Here is a 26,316-nt window from a genome sequence, read left to right on the forward strand (position 1 = left end):
GGTGAATTGTGCTGCTTGCTATGAACATAGGGGTGCATATATCCTTTCTGATTGGTGTTTCTGGGTTCTTGGGATATATTCCTAGAAGTGGGATCACAGGGTCAAATGGGAGTTCCATTTGTAGTTTTTTCAGGAAACTCCATACTGTCTTCCATAGTGGCTGCACCAGTCTGCATTCCCACCAGCAGTGCACAAGTGTTCCTTTTTCTCCACATCCTCTCCAGCACTTGTCATTAGTTGATTTGTTGATGATAGCCAGTCTGACAGGTGTGAGATGGTACCTCATTGTTGTGGGTTTTCTTTTTTAATGAAACATTTTATTTTGAGAGAACGGTAGATTCACGGCCTATATAATAAAAGGCTAATATGCAAATTGACCAAAAGGTGGAATGACTGGTCACTATGATGCGCACTGACCACCAGGGGGCAGACACTCAATGCAGGAGCTGCCTCCTGGTTATCAGTGTGCTCCCACAGAGGGAGCGCTGCTCAGCCAGAAGCCAGGCTCACAGCTGGTGAGTGCAGTGGCAGTGACAGGAGCCTCTCCCACCTCTGCAGCAGCGCCTCCTGAGGGCTCCCGGATTGCAAGAGGGCACAGGCCGGCCTGAGGGACCCCCTCCACCACCGGGTGCATGCATTTCATGCACTGGGACTCTAGTATAGTTATAAGACTAATATAGAAATCCTGTATATCCTTTGCCCACTTTCCCCCCATGTAGTATCTTAGGTAGCAATAATACCGTATCACATCCAGAATTTTGACATTGATACAGTCAGGATACAAAGCATTCCATCTCCATAAGGATCCCTTGTATTGTCCTTTTTTAGACACTTCCTTTCCGCTCAACCCCCTCATTAACCCCTGGAAACCACAGTCTTTTCTCCATTTCTGTAATTTTGTCATTTCAAGAAGGCTAAGTGGAATCATAGAACATATAAACTTCAGGGATTGTTTTTTTCTTTTTTTACTCAGCGTAAGAGGTTAATTCAAGTTTCATCTATCAATAGTTTTTATTACTGAGTAGTATTCTGTAGTATAGATGTACCACAGTTTAACTATTCACTTCTTTTTTTTAAATATATTTTATTGATTTTTTTACAGAGAGAAAGGGAGAGGTATAGAGAGTTAGAAACATTAATGAGAGAGAAACATCGATTCAGCTGCCTCCTGCACACTCCCCACTGGGGATGTGCCCGCAACCAAGGTACATGCCCTTGACCGGAATCGAACCTGGGACTCTTCAGTCCGCAGGCCGACACTCTATCCACTGAGCCAAACCGGTCAGGGCAACTATTCACTTCTTAAAGGACATTTGACTTGTTTCTGGTTCTACAGAGAAAGCTGTTAAAAATATTTGTGTACATGTGTTTGTGCGAACATAAGTCTTCATTTCTCTGTGATAAATAATGTACCAGGAGAGCAATTGCTGAGTTATGTAGTAGCTGCATGTTTGATGTTTTAAGAAACTGCCACATGTTTTCTAGAGTAACTGTACCATTTTACTTTTCCACCAGCTATATACAGGTGATCCAGTTTCTTTGTGTTCTCACAAGCATTTGGTGTTGTCCCTATTTTTTATTTAAGCCATTTGATAAATGTGTAGTCATTCCAGTATTTTTTAGTCTTATCACAAGCTAAATACTTGGGAAAGTGTAGATACTTTGTACTTGGTGATAGGTAGATGATAGATAGATAGATAGGCATAGAGACAGAGAGATTCATTCCTTGTGCTACCAAATTTAAAGGTAAGTGAACATCTAACAGAATCACTCTTTTGCTGTATCACTTAGCTAAAAATGGAATAGGTCATGAGGTAAAAAGCTCCTTTTTCCTCTAAAGAGAGTTCTTTGATGCAGCCATTAAGATTAATAATGAATATTAAATCTAATATTTACTTTTCTGGTTCTAAAGATTGATTTGAAATGTAAATCTATATGAAGTAGAAGAAAAAAATTACATACATATATATTAAAGTGGTTAGCACTAAAGCCAATTGAAATTTCCTGGGTGAAGCAATCAATTTCACAATTTTATTTAGTTATTTAGATTGAAATAAATGAAAGTTTGTATATAGTAATTTTATTTATTACAAACTTTCATCACAGTTTATTTTAGCCCTTAGCTTGCCTTCTGCTCATATTATTTTTTATAATTTTAGTTTTCTATAATTTTATGTCTACTGAATAAATATCTTGTATAACAGGCTCCTTTCAAAGTATATATAAAAGTAGACAGATTAGTATAATAAATTCCAATGTACCCATCACTTAATTTCAATAATTATTGTGCTATGGTAAATCTTGTTTTAGCCTTACTACCACCTACTCCCCCACCAATATAATTTTGAAGGGAATCTAATGTATAATATGACTTTATCCATAATATTTCATTATGCATCTCTAAAAGACAAAGACTTGTTTTTAAAAACATTACTAATATACCCAAATAATAAAAAATAATTTCTATTTTTTAAATATTCATTCAGTGTTCAAATTCTCTCATGTCTTACCCCCTCTCCATCCCTCCATGGTTTGTTTTAATCAGGATCATAGTAAGGTCCACACATTGCTATTGATAAGCTGTTTAAGTTTCTTTGCTCTTTTCTTGGTTATCTCTCCTGTGTAATTTATTTATTGAAGAAACCAGGTTGTTCTGTTAAAGTTTCCTATAGCTTGGATCTTGCTGATTGTATCACCATACAGTTTATTTATTTTTTTAAAAAATATGTTTTATTGAGTTCACAAAGGAAAGGAGAGGGAGAGAGAGAGATAGAAACATCAATGATGAGAGAGAACCATTTATTGGCTGCCTCCTGCACGCCCCCACTGGAGATCCAGGCATGTGCCTGACCAGGGATGGAACCATGACCTCTTGGTTCATAGGTCGACGCTCAACCACTGAGCCACGCGGGCGAGGCTCTTTGCAGTTTAAAATGCTCCTCTCTCCTCCAGTTTCTGTACGTTGGTACCTGGATGTAGAGGTTTAATTAGACTCAGATTTTATTTCTTTTTGACAAGAATACTTCATAGGCAGTGTGGTGTACTTCCACTGATCATCTCTTACTGTGATATTAGCAGTGGTTGATGCTCAATGCCTAGCTCCAACCATTGATTCATTAGGGGCTGATAAAAGTATTGTTTTAATTCTGTCATATCATTATCATTCCTTCTTTATTTTTCAGCTGGAATATTTCTATAAAGAGAAATTTCCCCTCATCTACTATTTGGTTATCTGGTGGTACAGTTTATGTATAAAAGGATAAAAGCTTACTTCTTTCCCTTTTTTTATTACCATGTTAGCCTTTCCTTCTATTTTCAGTATAAGACTTGGTTCCCTAGCATCCTCCAATGCTTACAATGGTGGTCCTTTTTTAAAAAAAATTACTATTATGAATCTATGGATTTAAACATCTTTGTGCTGCTCATTCCAATTTGAAGGTGTTCAACTTTGACATCTACTACAATGTGTACTAAACTTCCCTTATTCATTAGGCTTTAACTGTCAGGCCCTTTTATGTCTAATTGCAGCAACGATGATCTCCTTCTAGTCAATAACAACTCATATGTCTGTTTCAGATTTCAGTAATGTGATCAGCAAGAGTGATGTGAAGTCATTAGCTGAGGCTGATGAACAGGAAGTTGTGGCTGAGGTTCAGGTAAACATATTGGTCCTCTAACTCATCTCTTATATTGGCCCTTTTTACTAAAGATTTGAGTCTAAAAGTAGGGAACGTGCTGTCTCAAAAGAATGGAGGCTACTTACCAGACACAATCAATGTGCATTGCACCAGACTATACTTATATTTAGAAAGTTTGGAAGATATATCAAATTGTATGGGAACAGATTAAAGGAGTCAGTGGATCCCACTATTAGTAGGAAGAGTTTCACAGGGTTGGGGACAGAATCAAAATGTCCTATGATAGTTTTATGAGCCACCCTATAAGAATGTTCATCTAGCCCTAACCAGTTTGGCTCAGTGGTTGAGCATCGACCCAGAAACCAAGAGGTCATGGGTTCGAGTCCTGGTCAGGGCATATACCCGGGTTGTGGGCTTGGTCCCCAGTAGGGGCCATGCAGGAGGCAGTTGGTCGATGATGCTCTCTCATCACAGATATTTCTCTCTCTCCCTCTCCCTTACTCTCTGAAATCAATAAAAATATATTTTAAAAAAGAATGTTCATCTATTAGGACCAAGTTTAATTGGGATAGAATAGGAAGTAAAGGATGTGAATGGGGTTTGTTGAAGTTCTGTTTGTGGTTATCTTGCTTTGGGAATAATAAGCAGACATTTGTCATTAGGTTAAAATTTGGAAACTCCTAAATATTTATTCTACATGCTATATAATACATCACATTAGAACGTATCATGTTACCCTTCTTAAATAGTTTAGTGTTCTCCAATACATTTATCACAAACATTTGAATACATTTATCAGCTAATTGCAGAATATTGTATTCAGGACCACAAATAAACAAGTTTTGGATATTCTAGATGAAAAATGAATAAAAAAGAATGACCTCTTTTGAATCATATTCTCTCTCATGAGAATGCACTGGAAAGCAAAGTTCTTTTTCGTTTGAGTGTAACATTGTATACCCTATAGCAATGTTTTATTTTTACTAATTGATAAGTCCTAGAGGTCTCCAGGCATATAATATGTACACTTCTATAACTTTTGTGGGTTTTTTTTTAAAGATTTATTATTGCTGCTGTTTTATAATTATTTTATTAATTTCCCCACATTGACTTTTTGTTAACTTTTAATTGATCAATTGTTCTATCTTTTACACTTACATTTCCTCAAATTTGACTATATCACGTGTGAAAATATTGCTGCATGATACAGTTGGAGTTTATGGAATATGATTGGCTGATCTTGGTGCTTTATTTGCAGGAATTTTATGGTGATTACATTGCTGTGAATCCACATTTGTTTTCCCTCAATATTTTGGGTTGCTGCCAGGTATGGAAGGAAAGGATTTTTTTTTAAATTTATTTATTAGGTGGGAGTTAATTCAGCAAATAAGAAAAAATTTAAGTATTTTCTCTGAATATTTAAAAAGGGTCGAAATTGGGACCCAGCCCAGCTGTCCAGAACAACTCAAGGACTGACGGCTCTCCTTTTATCCCTGAAGAAATGCCCTATGATTCGTTATCAGCTTTCATCAGAGGCAGCAAAGAGACTTGCCGAATGTGTTAAGGTATGGCATTCCCTAGCCTGGTTCCAAAACATCAAGACCATTCATTTCCTCATCATATTTCAAAAACTAAAGGAATATTTATCTACAACCAAGGAGATGAGGTGTTAGGTTTATTGGCAAAGAAGTAGGTATTTGTAATTCAAAACCAAAAGTAACGATGATGACAACAAAAAAGCAACAAATTAAAGTTAAAATTCTTAAAGAATTTTACACTAAAATTCTTTAGTGTAACCTAAGAAACATTTCCAAGCTATTTAACTTAATTTGATCCAATCAAATCACCTGTGAAATAGAGTTTCAAATTCTATGCTCTTAAATAGAATGTTATTAAACTTTATCAAGTTTTTTTATGGAAGGCCATAAAGGTGCAAAGAGCTTTTGTTAAATGTAGTTTTTATGTATTAATTTACTATTTATATCATTGCTATCTGCAACTAATTGGTTGACCAAACTCTTTCTCACCCACAGCAAGTCATAACTAAAGAATATGAACTATTCGAGTTCCGGCGGACAGAGGTTCCTCCATTGCTGCTTATTTTAGATCGCTGCGATGATGCCATCACCCCATTGCTAAACCAGGTGCAAAACCTTTGTTAGCATAACATAAGGATAATTGCAAGTGCTGTTCATCAAAATGCAGATGTGGAAATGAACAGGATGGCCCATTTATTTGCCTCCTTATTTTCAGCTCTTGTTTTTGCCTTATATTTCTTGTTTTTTTGATATCACTATTCTTCTAGCCACAATAATCCTTGACTCTTTCTTCTGCCTCATCCTTCCTGTCCCTTGCTACCACCACCCCAACCCCGAATCAGGGCAACTTCTAGGTCCTATAGACTCTACTTTTCCAGAGTTTGTCTGCTCTTTTCCATTCTACTGCTATTACCTTGATGTAGACCCAAATCATTCATGGGAATACTGGAATAGTCACCTACTTAATCCCCACTTTACATTTCATCCCACTCTAATATATTTCATAGACACAATGTTGTTAAATTAATTTCCCCAAAGCACAGTTCTGATCCTGTTTATGGCTGGCTTAGAAATCTTCATTGGTTACCATTTGCCTACTGAGTTCAATACAGACACCTGATCTTGACATCCAAGAGCCTTCACAATAAGGGCCCAACCTTGTACAAAACCTACAGCTCACAACTGTGCAGATATGCCACACATGGTTTCCTGCCATCATTTTATTCATGTTGTGACCCATCTTAGCTCTGGAATGTTTGGAATACCTTGTCTTCCCAACTTCACCTATCAAAGCTCTTCTCTTTAAAAATCACTCGAAACATCTTGAAGCCTTTTTTCTTTTAGTCAGACATGTCCTTTTTTCCCTGAAATTTCTGGCAGCTTTGTGTCTCTCATGTGTCTCGTGCTGCACTCACCATGCTGAACCTTTGTTTTCACACTCTCCTAGTTACATGTTCCTTCAAGGCAGACTGTCTTGCCAGTGTTTGCTCTAATGCAAGTACAAACACAGAGCTTTGCACACAGTAGATGCTTTTTTAATAGTGACTTTGAATTTGTGGGGAAAGGCACAGTCTATATTTCAGTTCCTTCCCAGCTTATAGGTAATGTTAATGCTGGGGAGATCTGCGGCTGTGGAATGCAACTGCTCTATGATGCAATAGGCTTATATTCCTAAAATTCAAAGTAATATTTGTTCACTAAATAAATTTTGATAATATAAAAAATTTAGAAAGAGCAATGATTGCCTATAATTCTATTTGCAAAAGAAAAGCAACCATTCATTCAACAGATTTCACTAAGGACCTGTTATGTGGCAGGTACTGTATTAAGTCCTGGCGATAAAAGGTTAAAAAATCTCTTCTCTCACAGACCTTGTGGTCCAATGGAGAGAGAAGAAAAGAGATAATTTAATTATAGAGTAAGTGCTGATGGCAGAGCATGCACAGGATGCTGTCTATGGAAGCATAAAACATTTGGTTGTGCTTATTTTAAATGCCCTAATGAAATTGGCTGTTTTGAGGATTCATCTGGCAGATATTTTAGGAAATAAAACATCTTTTATAACCTAAAGTCATTTCTTAATAAATCTAGATTTTTAAAAGATGGGATATACATATGTAAATATTTCTAGTATTAGATTCTAGATTTAGAGGGTAATTTGCTGGAAAATATTTAGTTTTGTCCAATGGGCCTATGATTAAAAGTAACCCATTCTCTATAAATGGCCAGAAGGAAATATTTGGGGGTTCTCTTTTCCAGTTTTACCAAATAAGTTCACATTTGTAAGACTGGAAACCAACCCTCTTCACAATTCATTTTAAGTAAAAATATAAAGCTTCTGAATATGTGTATTTTCATCAACTCACAAGGGTTTTTTCTGATAATATTAGTGTTCCCAGGATAAATATAGCACCACTCAGACCTGCAAGAATACACTTCTCATGCTGCAGAAAACCACAGAAGCGTACAGGAAATGGTACAGCTTGTAACTGCAGTACCAATATAGCCCTATCCGTGAAGCCAAAAATATACCCTTAATTCACAGGCCAAAATTGGAGCTAATGATAGATCTAATTTTTCTTTTTATCAGGAATATTAATCTTGCCGCCCTTCTTTCAAAGTGTGAAATCTAAAAGTATTTTGACATTAGGATGTTTAACCAATTAAAATGACGATCTTAATATTTAGTATAGCACAAAATACCAATAAAACTTGAACTAGAGAATCTCCATGTAAAGAAGAGTAATTACTAAGAATAAGTTATTCGTTTTTGTTTTCCTAAACGTTTGCTATTTCCATGTGTTGTCAATTACCAAATTTTTTGTCACGATTCTTTATTTAGTGGACATACCAAGCCATGGTCCATGAACTTCTGGGCATAAACAACAATCGGATTGATCTTTCCAGAGTGCCAGGGATCAGTAAAGACTTAAGAGAGGTGGTCCTATCTGCTGAAAACGATGAATTCTATGCTAACGTAAGTGGTTTTTAATTGAGTTTAGTTGTTTTTATGTAAGAAGGTCAATATTGACTTGTGAGAATTCATGTGGAAGGATGATGGAGGCATCCGATGTGGATAAACTGCATCTTAAGGGAAGGCAGAAGACTTGGATTCTGACTCCCCTTTAACAATATTTTTTTTCATAGAAATTACATACTTGGTTTTCCACTTTTAAAATCAGAACCCAATTTACTTACTTCCCTCCCTCCCGTAGCCCTTTGTGAGAATACTACTGGTATTCATCACCAGTGTCCTGACCAATGTCCAGACTTGCTAGTTATAATGGAAGTTTCTTACCCTTTAATTCTAACTGTGCTCTGAATTCTTTTTCACTTCTTCTTTTAAACTGTCTGAACGTCAGACTAGTTGATAGAACTGTGTTTCCAACTTCCTTTTTCACAGAACATGTACCTGAACTTCGCTGAGATTGGTAGCAATATAAAGAATCTCATGGAAGACTTTCAGAAGAAGAAACCAAAAGAACAGCAAAAACTAGAATCAATAGCAGACATGAAGGTAAATTGAACATGGATGACTAACATGCAAGTTTGGGAGCTATTCTATTTCTACCTTAATTTATTTAGTTTGTTTTGAGGTATTTTCTGTAATATTTCTCTTTAGAAAACAATATAGTGAAAACTTCGTAATAAGCCATAAACTTCTTTCCATTCTTCAGTCACCTTTGGACTATTAAAAGACTCAGTCTGCTTACATATACCAGTTCTTCTCCTCCTAGGCATAACAAAATGCCAGATGCCATGTGATTGAAAGCTATAGATGCCCTTTTCTTGGCAGAACAATCCCTGATTTTTTTTTTCCTTCATACATGTCTATCCTTGGTCAAGAAATAACATAACCCCCAATTGATGTTTTTCCCGTGGCAGGCCTTTGTTGAGAATTACCCACAGTTCAAGAAGATGTCTGGGACTGTATCAAAGCACGTGACAGTTGTTGGAGAGCTGTCTCGGTTGGTCGGTGAGCGGAATCTGCTGGAGGTTTCGGAGGTTGAACAAGAACTGGCCTGTCAAAATGACCATTCTAGTGCCCTCCAGGTATCTATTCAGTCCCATTTGATGAGCACCTACTATGTGTAAGGCACTGTGCCAGGCAGAGCAAGAGATACTAAGGCAAGTAATCCTTCTTCACCAACATGGAATTTACAGTCTAACGAGGAGTTGAGACAAGTACACAGTTTAATATTAAGATCGATACATGATAAGAGCCACAAAAGAATAATGTGCAATCAAAGGGTTCAGGCAATTAATTGAATATTTAGGAGGGTAGCCTGATCTACTAGAAAGAATACTAGACTAAAATCAGAAGGTCTGGAATTTAGTTTTTGGTTTGCTACTTGCCGGCTTTGTGACCTGGAGCTTTTGGCTTAATCTCTGAACTAGTTTCCTCATTTGAAAAATAGGTATAATGATATTTATCACACGGTGTCGTTAGGAAGATTTTAAAAGATATAATAAATTAAAATACATTATCTCAGTTTTTCATTACTGAACATCTGTTTTCATTCCATAAATACATGAATATCCGCTACACGTGCATGGTGCTATGAGGATCTACAGGTACAAAAATCAATATAGTACCATTTTTTTCCTCAAAGAGTTCACATGATAATAGGGAAGAGAAAAATTTAAGCCAGGATTTATAATACTGTGCAATAAGTGCTATTCTAGAGGTATTTCCAACGGAATATGGAAACACAGAAAGGACAACAGTTTTCCCTAAAGTTGAGGCTTCTTAGAGCTTCTTAGAGAAGATGACATTAGATGTGGGTCTGAACAAATAAATAAGGAGGAGGAGTGTACCAACCAGAGAAAAGGGGGGAAAGTCTCAGCAGAGAATGCAGGCATGGAGATGTAAAAAAATATATATTCATATGTAGGGGGGAGAGAATAATTCAATGTAGCTAGTGCAACAATTAGTGTTGCAACATAATATTTAAATCAAAATTGTGATACTGACGATAAGATTTGCGGTTATTAGGAAAAGTTTCTGAGAGAAGGTGCCATTAAGATAGTCTATAAAGAATGAATAGAATCTGGAGGAGGATTTCAGTCAGGAACAGCAGCAAAAGCAAAGATGCAGAAGTATGCAGAAAAGAATAAACAGTTTCACCGGTTGAAAATGGGTGTGGAAGAGAATAGGAGATGAAATTGATTTGGTAAACACGAAGCAGTTTATGCAGAAGCTTATAAGAGGAATTTATACTTGCTGAGATAGGCAAAGAGATCCCGTGTAGGGTCTTATGTAGAAAGTTGATATGATAAAAGCAGTATTTTAGGAAATGTAATCTAGTTAGGATACTTTGGAGGTAAAAAAAACCTGAAGTCAGTGAGGCTAGTGGACTCATAGCAATAGTAGTAAAAAATGTACGATAAGAGGAAAGCTAAGAGGCATTTCAAAGGGAGAAAACAACAATTTAGTGACAGATTGGATATAAGGATAATAAGAACAAATCAGAGATAATTCCAGGGTTCCTGAGAAATGGCACAGTGTGATGTCACTGACAATAAGCTAACTTGGGAATAAGTTCTTTGGGAGATAGCCATTTCTAAGCTACTTAGAATAAGGAGCACATTCCCATATTGATAAGGACCCAATATTCTAAAACTTAGTCTCTTTCTTTTCCTGCTGCAATTTTACTTTATAAAATAAAGCCCGTGTGGGCTAATGAAAACAACACAGGCTTTGGAGCCAGACTGTCCCGGCTGATAGCCTGTCTCTACATACCACCGTTTCTTTGGGGAAATTATTTACTTTGCCCAAGCCTCAGGGATAATGATTTCAAACCTTTAGATTGTTATGAGGGTTCAATGAAATATGTCAGATCATTCACATATGATAGGTGCTTTGTAAATGTTGGTTCCCTTCCTCTAAGCATACTTTTTTAAAAAAATACTTTTATTGATTTTTTTACAGAGAGGAAGGGAGAAGGATAGAGAGTTAAGAAACATCGATCAGCTGCCTCCTGCACACCCCCCACTGGGGATGTGCCTGCAACCAAGGTACATGCCCTTGACCGGAATCGAACCTGGGACCCTTCAGTCCCCAGGCCAGCACTCTATCCACTGAGCCAAACTGGTCAGGGCCCTCTAAGCATTCTTTTAAAAATATCTGTACAAGCAGAAGAAAGAAATGCACCCACCTGTGGTTGCTCTAGTTATACCAAGGTCTTTACTGGGATAGGTAGTTGTTGGCCTTTACTTTTTAAAAATGTTTATCAGAATTTCCCCTGAAAACATCAACATTTTGAAAATCATGAAGATGCTATTTGCTTTATATTTCTGAAAAGTACCTCTATCATCACTTTTTAAAAATATGTTTTCTTGATTTATAGACAGAGGATGGGGGAGGGAGGGAAAAAGAAACATTGATTGGCTGCCTCCTGCAGGCCCCCTACTGGGGATTGAGCCTGAAACCCAGGTATGTGCCATGACCGGAAATTAAACCCCTGACCTTTCAGTTCATGGATGACGCTCAACCAACTCAGCCACTCTGGCCTTTAATTTTATCCCTGTGTTCTTAAACCTTCACAAAAAACTTAGACTTTATTATTTTTTAATTGTCTTAAATTCTGATTCTTAAATAAGATATATTTAAGAGATATATAGTAAAAGCTGAGTTTGTTACTAGTTTCAGTTATTCTGTGTTTGTGCAAGCCTGTTTGAATGTGTATATCTCCCACGTTTTTAAATTCAAACGATACCATATTGTACACATAATTTTGCACTTACTTTCTCACTTAACTATGTCTCTCAGAGATGGCTTCAGATAAAAATCTAAAGACTCATTCTTTTATTATTTCTTTGTAAAGTTGTTTCACAATCGATTTAACTTGACCAACTTACTTAAACAATACTACTAAACACAGTTTTAAACAACACTACTAAAGTCTATTGTTTCATGGGCCTAATAGAAATATTTCTATGAAAACTTTTTTTCTCAATAAAATGAGTTTTCTTCTCTTCCTAAATAAAAACAAATTTTGCCCTATAACTAAATTTAAATTTCCTTATGTTTATCATTTTATTTTCCCTTTAAAACAATAGAACCAAACATAATCACTAGCCAAATTTAATATCTTTATTTGTATCTTTCTACCAAATGGTAAGCAGTTGGAACAAAATTACTGTAATTCCTTGCCTGAAATATTTTTTGGGGGGAGGGGTTCAGTTTAAAAGAAAGATAGTACTTTTAAAATATGAATTCCATTTGTGATCCACTTTACATTTTTTAAAGGTATCTTTTGAAGGTTTTCTTGCCCATGGTATTAGGGTTTTACAGTGAGCAGTTGGCTTGTACTCCCCCCATCATAATGGATTTCTTTGGCAACATGACTTAAATAGTCTATAAAGGGAACTTCTGTTTGATAATGAGTAGATGCCAGGGGCCTGACCCCTAGATGGGTTATAGCATTCCTTGGCTTGACCCTAGATTATAATACGTCATGAAGCAATGAATTGAGGGTTGTTTTTTTTAGTACAGATGGGGTTTGCTTTATTGAATAGCAGTTGTAACATGGTGAGAGAGAGAAAAGGCTCATATATTGCCAAACATTAACCTATAAGCCACTTCTAACCAGTCATTCTATAGTCTAACAACGTTTTTGTTTAGAAAGAATTTCACTAGAACCAAACTGTTATATACTACCACCGAAGCATACATATCCATAGCCTCAGAAAAGACTCGTTTCATTAGAAGGAAGATTTTTTTCATTCCATGAAGAGAAACATCTTCAGAAAGTAACCCCCCCCATATTATCATATCATAACTTTTTATTTATTTTTTTTAAAATATATTTTATTGATTTTTTACAGAAAGGAAGGGAGAGAGATAGAGAGTTAGAAACATCGATGAGAGAGAAACATCGATCAGCTGCCTCCTCCACATCTCCCACTGGGGATGTGCCCGCAACCCAGGCACATGCCCCCGACCGGAATCGAACCTGGGACCCTTCAGTCCGCAAGCCGACGCTCTATCCACTGAGCCAAACCGGTTTCGGCCATATAATAACTTTTTATTTGGAAGGAGGAACTAGTCTATTTTATGTCTTTCTTTCCTGGTAATCATCCTATTAATAGCACATAGTAGAGACTCAATAAATATTTGTTAGAAAAATGAAAAGCGCTCTATTTGAAGCAATGTGGAGTAGTGGTTAAGAGTTTGGGCCTTTGATGGCTTGAGTTTAAAAATAGCCTTATTCTTTTTATCTGTAAAATGAAGAAAAATAACAGTATTTCATAGATTTTTGTGAGAGTGCAATATGCTAGTACACGTGAAGCACTTCATATGGTGCCTGGTACTTATAACATTGAACAAGTATTAGCTATCACCATTATCAGTGTTATTATTTGGTAGTACATTCGATGTTCTTTATGGCACCCAGGACATATTTTTTTATTTCAGTCATAACCTTGGATCTCTCCCTGGTTTCAGAGGGTTTTTTTGTTGTTTTGTTTTGTTTGCTTTGCTTTTCATTAAAATCATGAGAAAATTGTTTGGGACACATAGAGCTGACAATTTTACTTTGCTCAGTTAGAAGTAAAAATGATCCTTTTCTAAACCAGTGTTTAGTGTTTCAGAAAGAGTATGGACCAGAAGATCTGCAGCAAAACTGAATTTTATGTTAACTAGACTATTTGCCAGTCAGTGGAATTGGGTCCTACCTACTGCCTATTATTTTTCCTGGATAGAGCTCTTTATATCCCCAAATACTGTTCTCTCACACTATTAGATTAGACTCATTTTTTTATCATATCTGCATGTTGAAGGTTTCTGCCAATTCCATTTTGCTGTTCCCATCTGCTCAATGAATAATACTATTTATTTACTACATTAATGTGATAGATAGTATACAACAAGGTAGAGCTCCTGTTCTTTAGTTTAAATTAAAGCAAATAATGGGACAGTTTTTATTTGCTGACTTCATCTGTAATGTGTACAGTGGTTTAAAATGTAGGTATGTTATTATTTTCTCATTGTGCTGCTTCATCAAAGTTTTGATAGAAAAGTAGTCATCCCAAAACAATGGAAGAAGCTCTAAATATCAGAATTGTTTTTTATTAATGTCTTTTGAGTGACTGTTAGCTCTTTTTGAAACCTGATCTTCAAGGACAGTGTTTTTGCTTTGCTTTTCCTATTTCTTGATTTGGCCTACACAAATTCAGTGAAAGATCTTTGAAACTTTTCTCCTTAAGAGAACAATAATTTTGTTTTGCTCTTTATTTAGCCACTGTTCATGTGATAGTATACTTTTCTCTCTTTATATCCTCAAAGCTTATGGAAATTTTAATATGAAAAGAGAAGCCAAAAAGTTTATTATAAAATTCAATCATATTTCCAACATATAAATGCCACCATGTAGCAAGCACATACCTACTGTGTAATTAGAAATCTCTCAGATTCCTTTTTTCCTCTCCTCTAATCAGTACCCTGAAATCTCAATATACCACATACCACTGTAAGTAAAATTAATGAGTCACCTGGTCGTGAGGGAAATAGTTCAAAAGTCAAAGAATAACATGGGATCCAGGCAGGCAAAAATGCCTTGTTTCTTCAAGGACTTACGTAGCTGAAAGAGGAAAAATAACTCAACTCATACCTATAGGTTTCTTTTCTTTTTTAAAAAAAATATATTTTATTGATTTTTTACAGAGAGGAAGGGAAGGGGATAGAGAGTCAGAAACATAGATGAGAGAGAAACATCAATTAGCTGCCTCCTGCACACTTCCTACTGAGGATGTGCCCACAACCAAGGTACTTGCCTTTGACCGGAATTGAACCTGGGACCCTTCAGTCCGCAGGCCGATGCTCTATCCACTGAGCCAAACCGGTTAGGGCTAGGTTTCTTTTCTTGATGAAATAGGTAAGTCTAGCTAGAACACTGCCCTGACCACAGTTGGGTCCTAAGGGCTCCAAAGTAGTCTACTCAAAGTAATCCTGGTTCAGCTCTGGACCAAGTCCTTGAAGGAGAGCTAAGAGTCACGCCAGGGACTCTAGATACCAGGATCAAATCTCAAGGAATAGAAGTGGATTCTGTAGTAGAAAACAGAGAGCCAAGTCAAGATTCAAGTGAGCGTAATTAGAAGGTAGGAAGGGTAAAAGCTAATGGCTACCAATAGTCTTTTACTGTCCCCATCGCACTTATGTGGGCATATGGTTACTTGAATATCTCAGATTTGTTTAAAAGTACAGAGACAGGTCAGCTAGAAATGGAGTAGCTATCAGGTAAAAAGAGTGACTGCAAGAGCAGAAAACGAAACATTGTGCCTCTAAGAAAAGTGACAACAGAAATCCTAGATAGGTGTTTGAAGCTTATGCCAAGGTACTGAAATACATATGAAATTGTATGCTTTTAGTTGATGATCATTTATACCCTGAAATTTCTTCATGTTATAGTAAAAACCAGGGGAACATTTGAACAGATATTCTAAATAGGTTGTATTCACTGACTGCTCTGTGGAAAAGGTACCACAAAATGAAAAAAGTAAGGAAATTCTTATGCTGCAAGGTTTAAATCAATGAAAGAGAAACATCTTTCTTTTTGATCCCTTAAGAATCATGATAGTGAAATGTTGACCCAGAAAAGCAACAATAGGAGTCTTACTTGGAGACCTTTGTACTAGAGAGTTACTGGGAGGTTCCTGGGAGAGTCCTGAGAAGTTAGACCTGATTGTTGTGAAGGACTAAGAAGGTAATGTATGTGAAAAGCATCGTATCAGTTGTAAATTACCACATAGATGTTAGTTGTTACATCCTCAGAATCCAGCGCCCTCAAGGCTCTTAACAGTCTTTCAGTCCAACCCATTTCTTTCTCTGATTTCCATATTCCTATTAATAGCATCTTCTCTTTCAGTCTCTCAGACTAATTCTAACATTCTTTAGGGCATTTTGCAAATGTCATCTCCTTCATGAAGTCTTTCTTGATTCTCCAGCAACCAGATGTACCTCACTTTGTGTCCTCTTCCTTCCATTGCACTGATTTTCAGTTTTGGGTTTTTGTCTTGTTTTGTTGCACACATATGTTTCTGTTATAATGCCACATATGTGCTCCTATAAAGCCTCACATTCTGCAAATTATGCACTAAAAATAAACAAGAATTGTAGGAAAATAGGGTTATAAGCAGATCACTTAAAGTCTATATAACTAAAAAAAAAAAAAAAAAAAAAGTATGTAACTTTGTAAGCAGAGCCCAATAAAAATAATAGCAATTCTAATATAAACACTAGCACTGTTAAATCTCCACTGACATCTGCACCTAGAAATATAATCAGTCCATCCTTTTGGGCCTCACGTTTTATTCTTCAAAACATAAGGTTTCAAAAACATTTGCTTCTCATAGAGACTGTTTTCATCAAAATTAAAAATACAATAGGGGGATGTCAATTGGTTTTGGGTTGTTTGGTTTTGCTTTTTAACACAGGGGATTATCTTTGCATCCTTTTCATCTGCACTTGCCCTTTCCCCAATAGCTTAGCATAGGGAAAAGCACAGCAGTTCTTAAAGCTACAAAACCAGCTACTTCTTACAGAAAACACTTCTGTGGGATTTTTATGATTTTTTCCTTGACATCTTCCTCTTTAAAGAAGAAGCTTGTCCCCAGTCTCTTCTAAATATTAACATACTGGAAAAATTATGTATAAACCAATATGCCTTCTATGTTAAACTGATACCATTTCCATATTTATCAATCTCACTGAGCTAACGTACATTAAAGACGCATGCTTTGTAGCAGAATGGGCTATACTTTTTTATCCCCCTGAACCCCATTATCTGTGAACTCACTGAGAACAGAAACTCTTTCTAATTCATCTCTGCTATCCCCTCCAGTGGCATAGTGTCTTACACTTAGATAGGGCTCAAAAAGTATTTTTTGGCTTGAATTAATTTGTTCTGCATAATAAATATAAATCTACATTTATCCCTTACTGTGAGGGTTGACAAACATGATTTTGTCCAGCTTTCCCTGCTGTCAGTACCTGCCCTTTTAAGATCATAAGTATTCAATTTAAAGATTACATGCTATTTACATACTCATATCCCTGTAAACAATGTTGATACAGATTGATACATCTGCTGCTTCTTAGCAATTAAGCCCAGTTCTCCATTGTAAAATTCTACCAATTTGTCTCTTTTTTTTCCCACTGGTCAGTCACTAAGAGAAAGCAGTAGCATTTTGCAAGTCTGCTGGTCAGTTCTGTTGTGTACTGTAATGATTGAAGTGGTAGAAAGAGTATATGTTGTTCCTTTCCTGCATAAGACCTTGGACCATCTCATCAAAGGAAAAAAAAAAAAAAGAACTAGCCATAGTTAATTCATCTTTGTCCTAAACAATTACAATGGGAATTTATTTCCTTATTTAATTCTTATCTTAGGCAAAAGGCATCTAATATTCTGTAGTTGAAACAGTTGCTGAAACTATTACCTGTACATTGCCATAGTAGTCATCTTAGCCATGAACTCAGATGTATCACTGCTATTCAGTAATTATGAGATCTGAGATATTATACACCATCACTCAAGTGAAGGGGGGTTCAATGTCAGTTCTCTCTCTCTCTTCAGAATGTAAAGAGGCTCCTGCAGAACCCCAAAGTGACAGAATGCGATGCTGCCCGCCTGGTGATGCTGTACGCGCTGCACTATGAGCGACACAGCAGCAACAGCCTACCAGGCCTAATGATGGACCTCAGGAATAAGGGTGTTTCTGAGAAATATCGAAAGGTAACCACATGTACACGTTAATCCCACCAAACAGGTCTTCATTTCCTTAATAAAGTTATTTTCTTGTGAAATGAGTTTCCTGATCCCCAAGCAATAAGAGGATGTTCTCTCTCTCTCTCTCATAGCTCGTGTCTGCAGTTGTTGAATACGGTGGTAAACGTGTCAGAGGAAGTGACCTCTTCAGCCCTAAAGATGCTGTGGCTATTACCAAACAGTTCCTCAAAGGACTGAAGGTATGACATCTCTGTGCTGTCCTAAATGAACAACAGTTGAAACCCCTGAGTCTGAGAGTGAATGAATATGATCAAAGTAACTCCCGGATGGCTGCTGATTTAGAACTATGTCGATTAAGTGAAGCTAAAGTCGATGTCCTCCTGAAAGCTTTTTAAAAAATGCATTCTATCCTGGAGCAGCATCAGCATTGGACCAAATAGCTGAGCAGACAATACCGAGATATTTCCAGGAAAACCCAAGAGTGAAAAGACAGACGGTTCTGTTAGTCATCACTATTTCACTCTACATGTTTATAACTTAAGATTTGTTAGGTAGTTGTTCTTTGAAGGAAAATAAAAATGAAGCAAACAATTATAGATCTTTTAAAAAGACTGACCTATTTTCTTAAAATGGTCAGAAATTGGTTTTAATCTGCTACCCTTTCTAATTCTGCCTAAATTTTTTCCATTTTCCTGAATGTGTCTAGTCTATTTTTCTACATAATCCATTCCTTTTATTCTACTTGTCATATAACATTTTCACAAAAAGATGAGAGTTAGTGAATAGATGCTAAAGGATTTAAGCAATTTCATTTTTAAAATTCCTTTAAAGTAGCTAGCCTTAAATTACAGTGTTAATATGAGATTGGAACAGTTCTAATTGATGAATATATTTTTAAAAATTATCTAACCATAAAATTCCTATTTGAATCTATCTCATGAAATCTCTATTGAGTGCATGTTCTTTTCTGATAAGAATATCATAAACCAGTATATTGCAAGTTTTCAGAAAATGACATAAGAACTATTTTCCCCTGTCTCAGGGAATAGAAAATGTGTATACTCAGCATCAACCTTTCCTACATGAGACCCTGGACCTTCTCATCAAAGGAAAGCTTAAAGAAAACCTGTACCCTTATCTAGGCCCCAGCACACTCAGAGACAGGTAAGATATAGAGATATTAATAATAAAACTAAGACAATAGGACATTTAGAGTAATGTAAGGGACTACAACTCCAATCATATCATTCTATTCCTCCTTCCCCTATTGTTTCAGTTCTAAGACTCTTTTGGTTTTACATGTGTTAAGGTTAGATATCAATTCACCAGCTACACCTGAAATATTACTTCTTTTGGAATAAAGAAACAGATGTTTTGGAACAACCCAAATACTTACATTCTGTTCTTTAGTCTCAGACCAGTTTGCTTATGCCATTTAAGGTTCAGTTCCATGGCATCTAACATTTGGAGTTTCAAACATTAAAGCCAAAAATAGATTTGCTGCTTGATTGCCAGCCAGAGCAGGTGGTTACTATTTTTGGTCAGGACTGAACTTTGCCAAATGTGGCCAGCATACAAACTGAGACCTCATTAACAAAGGCCATTTGTTACAAAGAAGAAAAGGATGGCTTTCTTTTGGGGTATTAACTGAAAGAAGCAATTAATTGTCATTTTAATCCAGTGGTCTGTTTGTTTTAATAAAGACAAAACTTGTCCAGGACAACTTATTTATTCCACCCTGGATTTTTAAGTATATACAAATTCTACCTAGTTATAAATTATATTTTTGTGTATTTTTTTATTGGGACCACATGTTATAAAGAACCTAATATGTGTAGCTTAATCCTATTAGATGGGATGATGTGAGAATTGTTACTGTTGGTATAAGGCTCCTATAATTTTAGCTACTCATAATCTAAGAGCCTTGGAAGAATAGTGTTTTAGAAATATAATTAATTTCTGGGAGGAGAAAAATGTTTTGAGGCACCTAGGTGACTGTTTTATATGATATATTTTTTTCACTTTATTCTTTTAAAAAACCCTCTATAATTTGGTATCAGAAAAAAAAATCTTTTAAAATATCCAAGGTGAGAGGCAGAACATCTGGGGTTAAATTCAGAGAGTACACTCATTCAGATAAAATAGCTAACAATCTTGGCATCAAGGTTCAGACATGTCAGCTAAGTGGGAAGAATCAGAACCAGCCAAAAGCCAGTCACCTATCAGAGAGGCTTTTTGAAAAATAGCACAAAAAGAAAAGAAAAACAGTATAACGCTATTAAATAGCCTTCTGATTGCTCTGATAAAAGTAAAAATACTGATTTTCTTATGAATTTTACATCAGGATTACTGAACAAAAAAAATAGCTATTTATTACTAAAGGGACACCATAGATCACCAGAGGAGTGTGTTGTATATGATTAGATTATGACAGGAAACCTTTCTAATCTGGGTGATTCATTTTTCCAACGAAAGCTCAAAATGCACATTTGTTGTCAGCATCTGTTAGCATTTGTCACAATTACATAAATACATATATAGTTAATAATTCAATTGCTTCACCCTTTTATATAATGAATATTTATTGGGTGTCCTCAGTTTGTAAAGAACTATTGTAGATGCTGGGGAACTAGAAGTGACAGAACAGATGGGTACCTGCCCTCAAGGAACTTACATGAAGGAGACAGACAGTAAACTAGTAAGCAAATAAAGGATATATATAATTGGAGTGAGCTAAGTACTGGGGTGGTGAACACATAATACAATATGCAGATGACTTATTATGAAACCTATGTAATTTGATTAACCAGTGTCATCTCAATATTTTCAATTTTTTAAAAGTTTATGTTTTTCTGCTTACCATGTATAGAAGTAATGATTTCCAGAAATACTCTATATGAAAAAAAATTTGTTTATTTTTCTAATAAGATGTAAGTTGGTTGGGTTCTCAAAGTGTCCTTGTTTATTTATATACAGCATGAACTGGCTGCTGTTTTCTAATGTTGGCTGTCTGCATTAATCAATGCTTCTGGTTGCTATAGAGAATTACAGAGAACAGGAAGATGTGTACAAAGAATTGAACTTGCGTATTCCACTTAGCTTCAGCCATCATAAAAATGTTTTGCTATATATTTTACTATTGGCCTCTTCAGAACATCTACTTTTAAAATTCACTGGGAAAGAGGCCGCCCCCGCCCCCGCCATCCCACTCCCCTCCCTGCCGCTTCCCCCCTCCACCTTCCACCCCCCATTTCCGCCTCCCGGCCAGGCCTGGGCTACCCTCCAGGTCCCAGACCCCTCCGCAAAAAAAAAAAATAATAAAATAAAATAAAATTCATTGGGAAAGGAATGAAAAGGATAAATGTCAGGGATATTTTTTTAAAATTTTTTAGTCATGTCTTCCTTAAGCCAGCTTGAACGAGTAGTAGGAGGCTCAGGAAAACATTAATATTTTCATAACCAAATGTGACAGTCATCTTTGTTAGGGACACACACAGTTGAGTCAAGCACTAAGAGTCTATCCCAATGTCCAGGTTTTGTCCTTACATTAAAGTAACCTACACCCCCAGTTAGCATCTGTAACATGTTTTCCCCCTCTGGTCTTGTGAAAATGCACTGGCACCCTGGAATGATCAGACTAAAGGATCATGTTCTCTGGCTGTGCTAGAAACCCCTTGAGTTTATTCCTTCCCAATTCTTGCCCCCCTTTTCCATAAGAGCCGGATGTGCTCTGAGGCAGATGATGGGCAGAAGGCAGCTATAGAGACGCAATATCATTTTCCAGGATGATCCTTACTAGCCTGCTCAACTGCTTTTCAAATAATTGATTTACCAGATCAGGAACTCAAAACAAAAGGGTTACTGTCTGCTTCCTCTCAACAGTCACTGTGGCCCTGGCAGGGAAGACTTCCCTCCCGTCTTCCTAATGAAACAATCTGTGCAACTCATGAGTGTTTATTCAAGATAAACTGCATAACGGTTCTTAGGCTAGAGTTGTCCTTCAATATAAAGAACACTGCATATAGAATCTTTCTGTAAGAAAAGACTCATTTTCTGAAAATACAATTTTATTTTAGTTTTGAGGATTTTATTATTTCTTAAAACTGAAACTGTTTCCCCACCCTATTTTCCACCTAGGCTGACCCCTAGATCAGTGGTTCTCAACCTTCTGGCCCTTTAAATACAGTTCCTCATGTTATGACCCAACCATAAAATTATTTTTGTTGCTACTTCATAACTCTAATCTTGCTACTGTTATGAATCTAATGTAAATATCTGATATGCAGGATGATCTTAGGCAACCCCTGTGAAAGGGTCATTGGACCGCCAAAGGGGTCGCGACCCACAGGTTGAGAACCGCTGCCCTGCACAGTTCAACACAAACCAAACTATTATTCGAGTGTCCTCAATCTCCTTACGGGCACCTTCCTGTAACACTGGATTCCCCCCCGCCCCCGAACTCATCCTTTATCAGTTGTGACTGTTCTTAAGAGTCTATTAATTATTTCATTGGTACTTGTAGTACCAATAAAGTGGAAAGAATTACAAATTTACTTCCTTAGAAATGTAATGTTAAAAAGAAATTGTGCAGTGCTCGCTTTGGCAGCACATATACTAAAAATTGGAACGATACAGAGAAGATTAGCATGGCCCCTGCACAAGGATGACACGCAAATTCGTGAAGCGTTCTATATATAAGAAAAAGAAAAGAAATTGTGTATAGTAATGAGGGTAATACTGTGATAAAAGTTATAGAGTGTTGTGTTAGTTTTTAAAATTACAGCCAACTGTAATTTTTACTCAATCCCCTTTCTTATGAAATATGTTCTACATCCTGACAAGAACTGAATTTGAGTATTAGCTGTTCACATTCCTCTTGCCCTTCTGTAGAAATAATAGTAAGAGTTGAAACAATACATATCAGTTGGAGAAAAAGAAGAGAACCTGTATTTTGCCTGAATATTCAGTCCCCAAATAATTGAGAGTTTATCATACTTGGTAGAAAAATATTCCCATCATAATCAAACAACTCTTCCTAAGCGGATGACCTTCCTCAGCAAGAAAAAAACTGGCCAGTAACTGGAGGCAAGGACTCGAAGGGCAAAACCTTGATAGTGTAGAACATTTTAGTTATTCGTGGACAGTGGTGGTAATATGTTCCTGTAAGTTTATGAAGAACCTCTGATATGTAAAACACCAGATTAATATTGGATTAACAACTTAGACTTGCCTGGCTGGCATGGCTCAGTGATTGAGTGTTGAACTATGAACCAGGAGGTCACAGTTCGATTCCAGTCAGGGCACATGCCTGGGTTGTAGGCTCAATCCCCATTGTGGCATGCAACAGGCAGCCAATCAATGATTCTCATCATTGATGTTTCTCTTTTTTTAAAATATATTTTATTGATTTTTTACAGAGAGGAAGGGAGAGGCATAGAGAGTTAGAAACATCGATGAGAGAGAAACATTGATCAGCTGCCTCCTGCACACCCCCTACTGGGAATATGCCCGCAACCAAGGTACATGCCCTTGGCTGGAATCGAACCTGGAACCCTTCAGTCCGCAGGCTGATGCCCTATCCACTGAGCCAAACCTGTTAGGGCAATGTTTCTATCTCTCTCTCCCTCTCCCTTCCTCTTTGATATCAATAAAAAAATATTTTAAAAAAATAATTTAGACTTAACGTTCATATCTACTTTTCTGAACTACTAGATGAAATCACATATAGATCAGAGAAATTTAATTGCCATATATATGTGTATTTATATACAAACAGATAATATTTCTAAAAGGATACATAAAAGACAAGAAATGTTTGCCTCTAGGGAGAAACGGGTACAAGAGGACTAAAGTGAGAGGGAATGTTTTTAAATAGACACAGTGTTTGATTCTGTTTCCAAGGAGTCCAACAGGAACTAATATTCTCTCAGTTAATTCCGTCAAGGTTTTGTTGTTGTTGTTTAGAAAGAATAGAGAGAGATAAAACAGAAAAAAAATGTAGACGAACATGACTTATACATAAGCATTATATCCGTTAATTAAAGATGTTTCTATTTAGTTTTGAGCTGTAACCTCCCAAATGGATGCCTCTGCTTGATGTAGTTTTAAATAATGTCCAGGAAGTGATTTAACAAAATTAACTGCTGACTAAGGTTAAGTAATTGTATCTTCTTTTGATGGCATGAGAGAATAAAAACAAGGCAAACTTTAACAGTTTTAAAAAGAACATGATCTCCTCCTTGTTGCCATCTACAGAAGGAGCTAAGAGGAGGACCTATCACTTTTGTTATGAAGCCATTTTGATAAAAACTGAAACACAGTAAAACTGCACAGAGCTGCCCAAAGGAGGCTAGTGACTGAGCTGATGTGTCAGCATGTCCAGTTTCAAAACAGCACTCAGGGGCTTTTTGGTTTGTTCGTTTCCATGGTTTCTTTTCCTTGGTTTATCAAAGGATTGAGGAACAAAGACTTTAAAAAGAGGTGGAGTTCCTAGAAGCATCATTAATTTCTGTGTCACATTCTTTTTTTACTCTCAAAATACTAAATGTTTCTAGTTCCCAAGTTATGGGACATCCAAATATACCAGTGGTTTCCAAAACACTTTGAGGTCCTTGGACAGAGGCCATTGTAATGACACTGTACTAAATATTTGACAAAGGTCTTACACATGAAGAGAGATGTGTAGTACAAGCATAAGTATTGATATCATGCCATAGTGAAGCACTCAGCAGCCTCTTGAATATAAAAGAATATTTCTACATTTGGTTCCAGCAAACACTATTGTGCTATTCTGAAATCCACAGCACAGAAATTATAAGACATCCGCTCATAAACAGAAAGCAAATCACGATTCAGCATTTCTTGCTCTGTTTCCTGCCAATTTCAGATAATTAAAACTTTTTTTAGACCTTTCATTCTGTTCTGCTTTAATTATGCTTCCTCCACCAAAAAAGAAAGATTCAGAAATTAAAACTGTGTATATCATAGTAACAACAAATATTTGCCATCCCCCTGTCCTATGATATTAAATGTCTTCATTATTGCAGACCTCAGGATATCATTGTGTTTGTAATTGGAGGAGCCACCTATGAAGAAGCTCTAACAGTTTATAACCTGAACCGGACCACTCCTGGAGTGAGGATTGTCCTGGGAGGAACCACAGTGCACAACACGAAAAGGTAAGGGAGCTGCTGAAGACCAAAATACATCATCTGTTCATAGAATAATGTAGAGTTTGTGTGAGATGAAAGATCTATACTCCATGAGGTTCATAAATCACTTAATTAGGTCAAAAACCTGAAAAGCAAGGGCCTACCTGACTTGTTGACAATTCATGTTTCCTGCCTATGTTCAGAGAAGGAGAAATCTAATTGCCACTTCGAAAATACCTAGACATAATGTTGAATTCTGTGAGTTTCTCTATTGTGTTGATTAACTACAGTCATTCAATAAGTATTTAGTAGGAAGAAGACAAAGATGAATAAGATAAAAAGCCTATCTCAAATACGTCATTATCTGTTAGGAAAGAAAAAAATAAATAAGAAGAAAATAAGTGCCTGGAGAGTCCGATGAAAGAGCCCTGGATCCTCTGAGTGGCTAAAAGGAATTAGCAAATGCTTCACGGAGAAGATGGTTTATATGTTGAGCCTTGGGTGGGAAATGGAGAGCACATTCTAGGCAGAGTTAACTACATGAGCAAGTTTCAGAAAGCTGTCGGTAACGTACATAGAAAAAGAACAGCAAGCAATCATATTTCTGTTACACTTTCTGTTTCTGTAGTTGGTTGTAAGGTAAATATGCCCTATTCTGTTGGAAAAATGGCTTTTAGTTGTATAGCCAAAGACATTAGGTATCTTCTTGTTAATCCTTAAGCTGTTATTCTACCATTAAATAAGAGGAGTGTTTTTTAATTGTTTGGTAAAAATTTTGACATTACCTTCTGAAGCAGCCACAACTTAGAAAGATAATGTCAAAACTAAGGTGATTTAAATAAAAAAGATCCAGCCCTGGCCAGGTGGCTTAGTTGGTTAGGGCATCATCCTATAAACCAAAAGGTTGTGTGTTCAATTCCCAGTCAGAGCACGTACCTAGGTTGGGGGTTCAATCCCTAGTCAGGGCACGTATGGGAGGCAACCAATCAATGTTTCTCTCTCACATTGATGTTTCTCTCCCTTCCTCTCTCTCTCAAATCAATAAAGTCAAAACAAAATAACCGAACAAAACAAACAAAAAAACACCACATATCCTCAGGTTATAATTAAAAAAGAAAGTTGCCAAAAAAAAAATAGAAAAGAAAGAAAGTTGCCCAGCCAGTGTGTCTCAGTTGGTTGAGCATCATCCCATGTACCAAGAGGTCCCCAGTTTGATTCCTAGCCAGGGCACATGCCCAGGTTGCAGGTTCCATTCCCAGTA

General features: G+C 36.6%; 1 protein-coding gene across 3 annotated transcripts in view; it reads left to right on the forward strand.

The window, feature by feature from the left end:
- The window catches only part of VPS45 (vacuolar protein sorting 45 homolog (S. cerevisiae)), a 45,440-nt gene that overhangs the window by 5,017 nt on the left and 14,107 nt on the right, over positions 1-26,316 (forward strand). For all 3 annotated transcript variants that reach the window (XM_015558705.1, XM_006755626.2, XM_006755625.2), the window contains exons 4-14: positions 3,577-3,656; positions 4,897-4,965; positions 5,066-5,203; positions 5,672-5,782; positions 8,019-8,153; positions 8,580-8,693; positions 9,062-9,229; positions 17,752-17,910; positions 18,036-18,143; positions 18,947-19,068; positions 24,951-25,082. In XM_015558705.1, coding sequence (XP_015414191.1) covers positions 3,577-3,656; positions 4,897-4,965; positions 5,066-5,203; positions 5,672-5,782; positions 8,019-8,153; positions 8,580-8,693; positions 9,062-9,229; positions 17,752-17,910; positions 18,036-18,143; positions 18,947-19,068; positions 24,951-25,082 — 1,336 coding nt within the window. The remainder of the gene's footprint in view (positions 1-3,576; positions 3,657-4,896; positions 4,966-5,065; positions 5,204-5,671; positions 5,783-8,018; positions 8,154-8,579; positions 8,694-9,061; positions 9,230-17,751; positions 17,911-18,035; positions 18,144-18,946; positions 19,069-24,950; positions 25,083-26,316) is intronic.

This window comes from Myotis davidii, unplaced genomic scaffold, assembly GCF_000327345.1.
Source record: "Myotis davidii unplaced genomic scaffold, ASM32734v1 scaffold653, whole genome shotgun sequence".
NCBI classification, from domain to species: Eukaryota; Metazoa; Chordata; class Mammalia; order Chiroptera; family Vespertilionidae; genus Myotis; species Myotis davidii.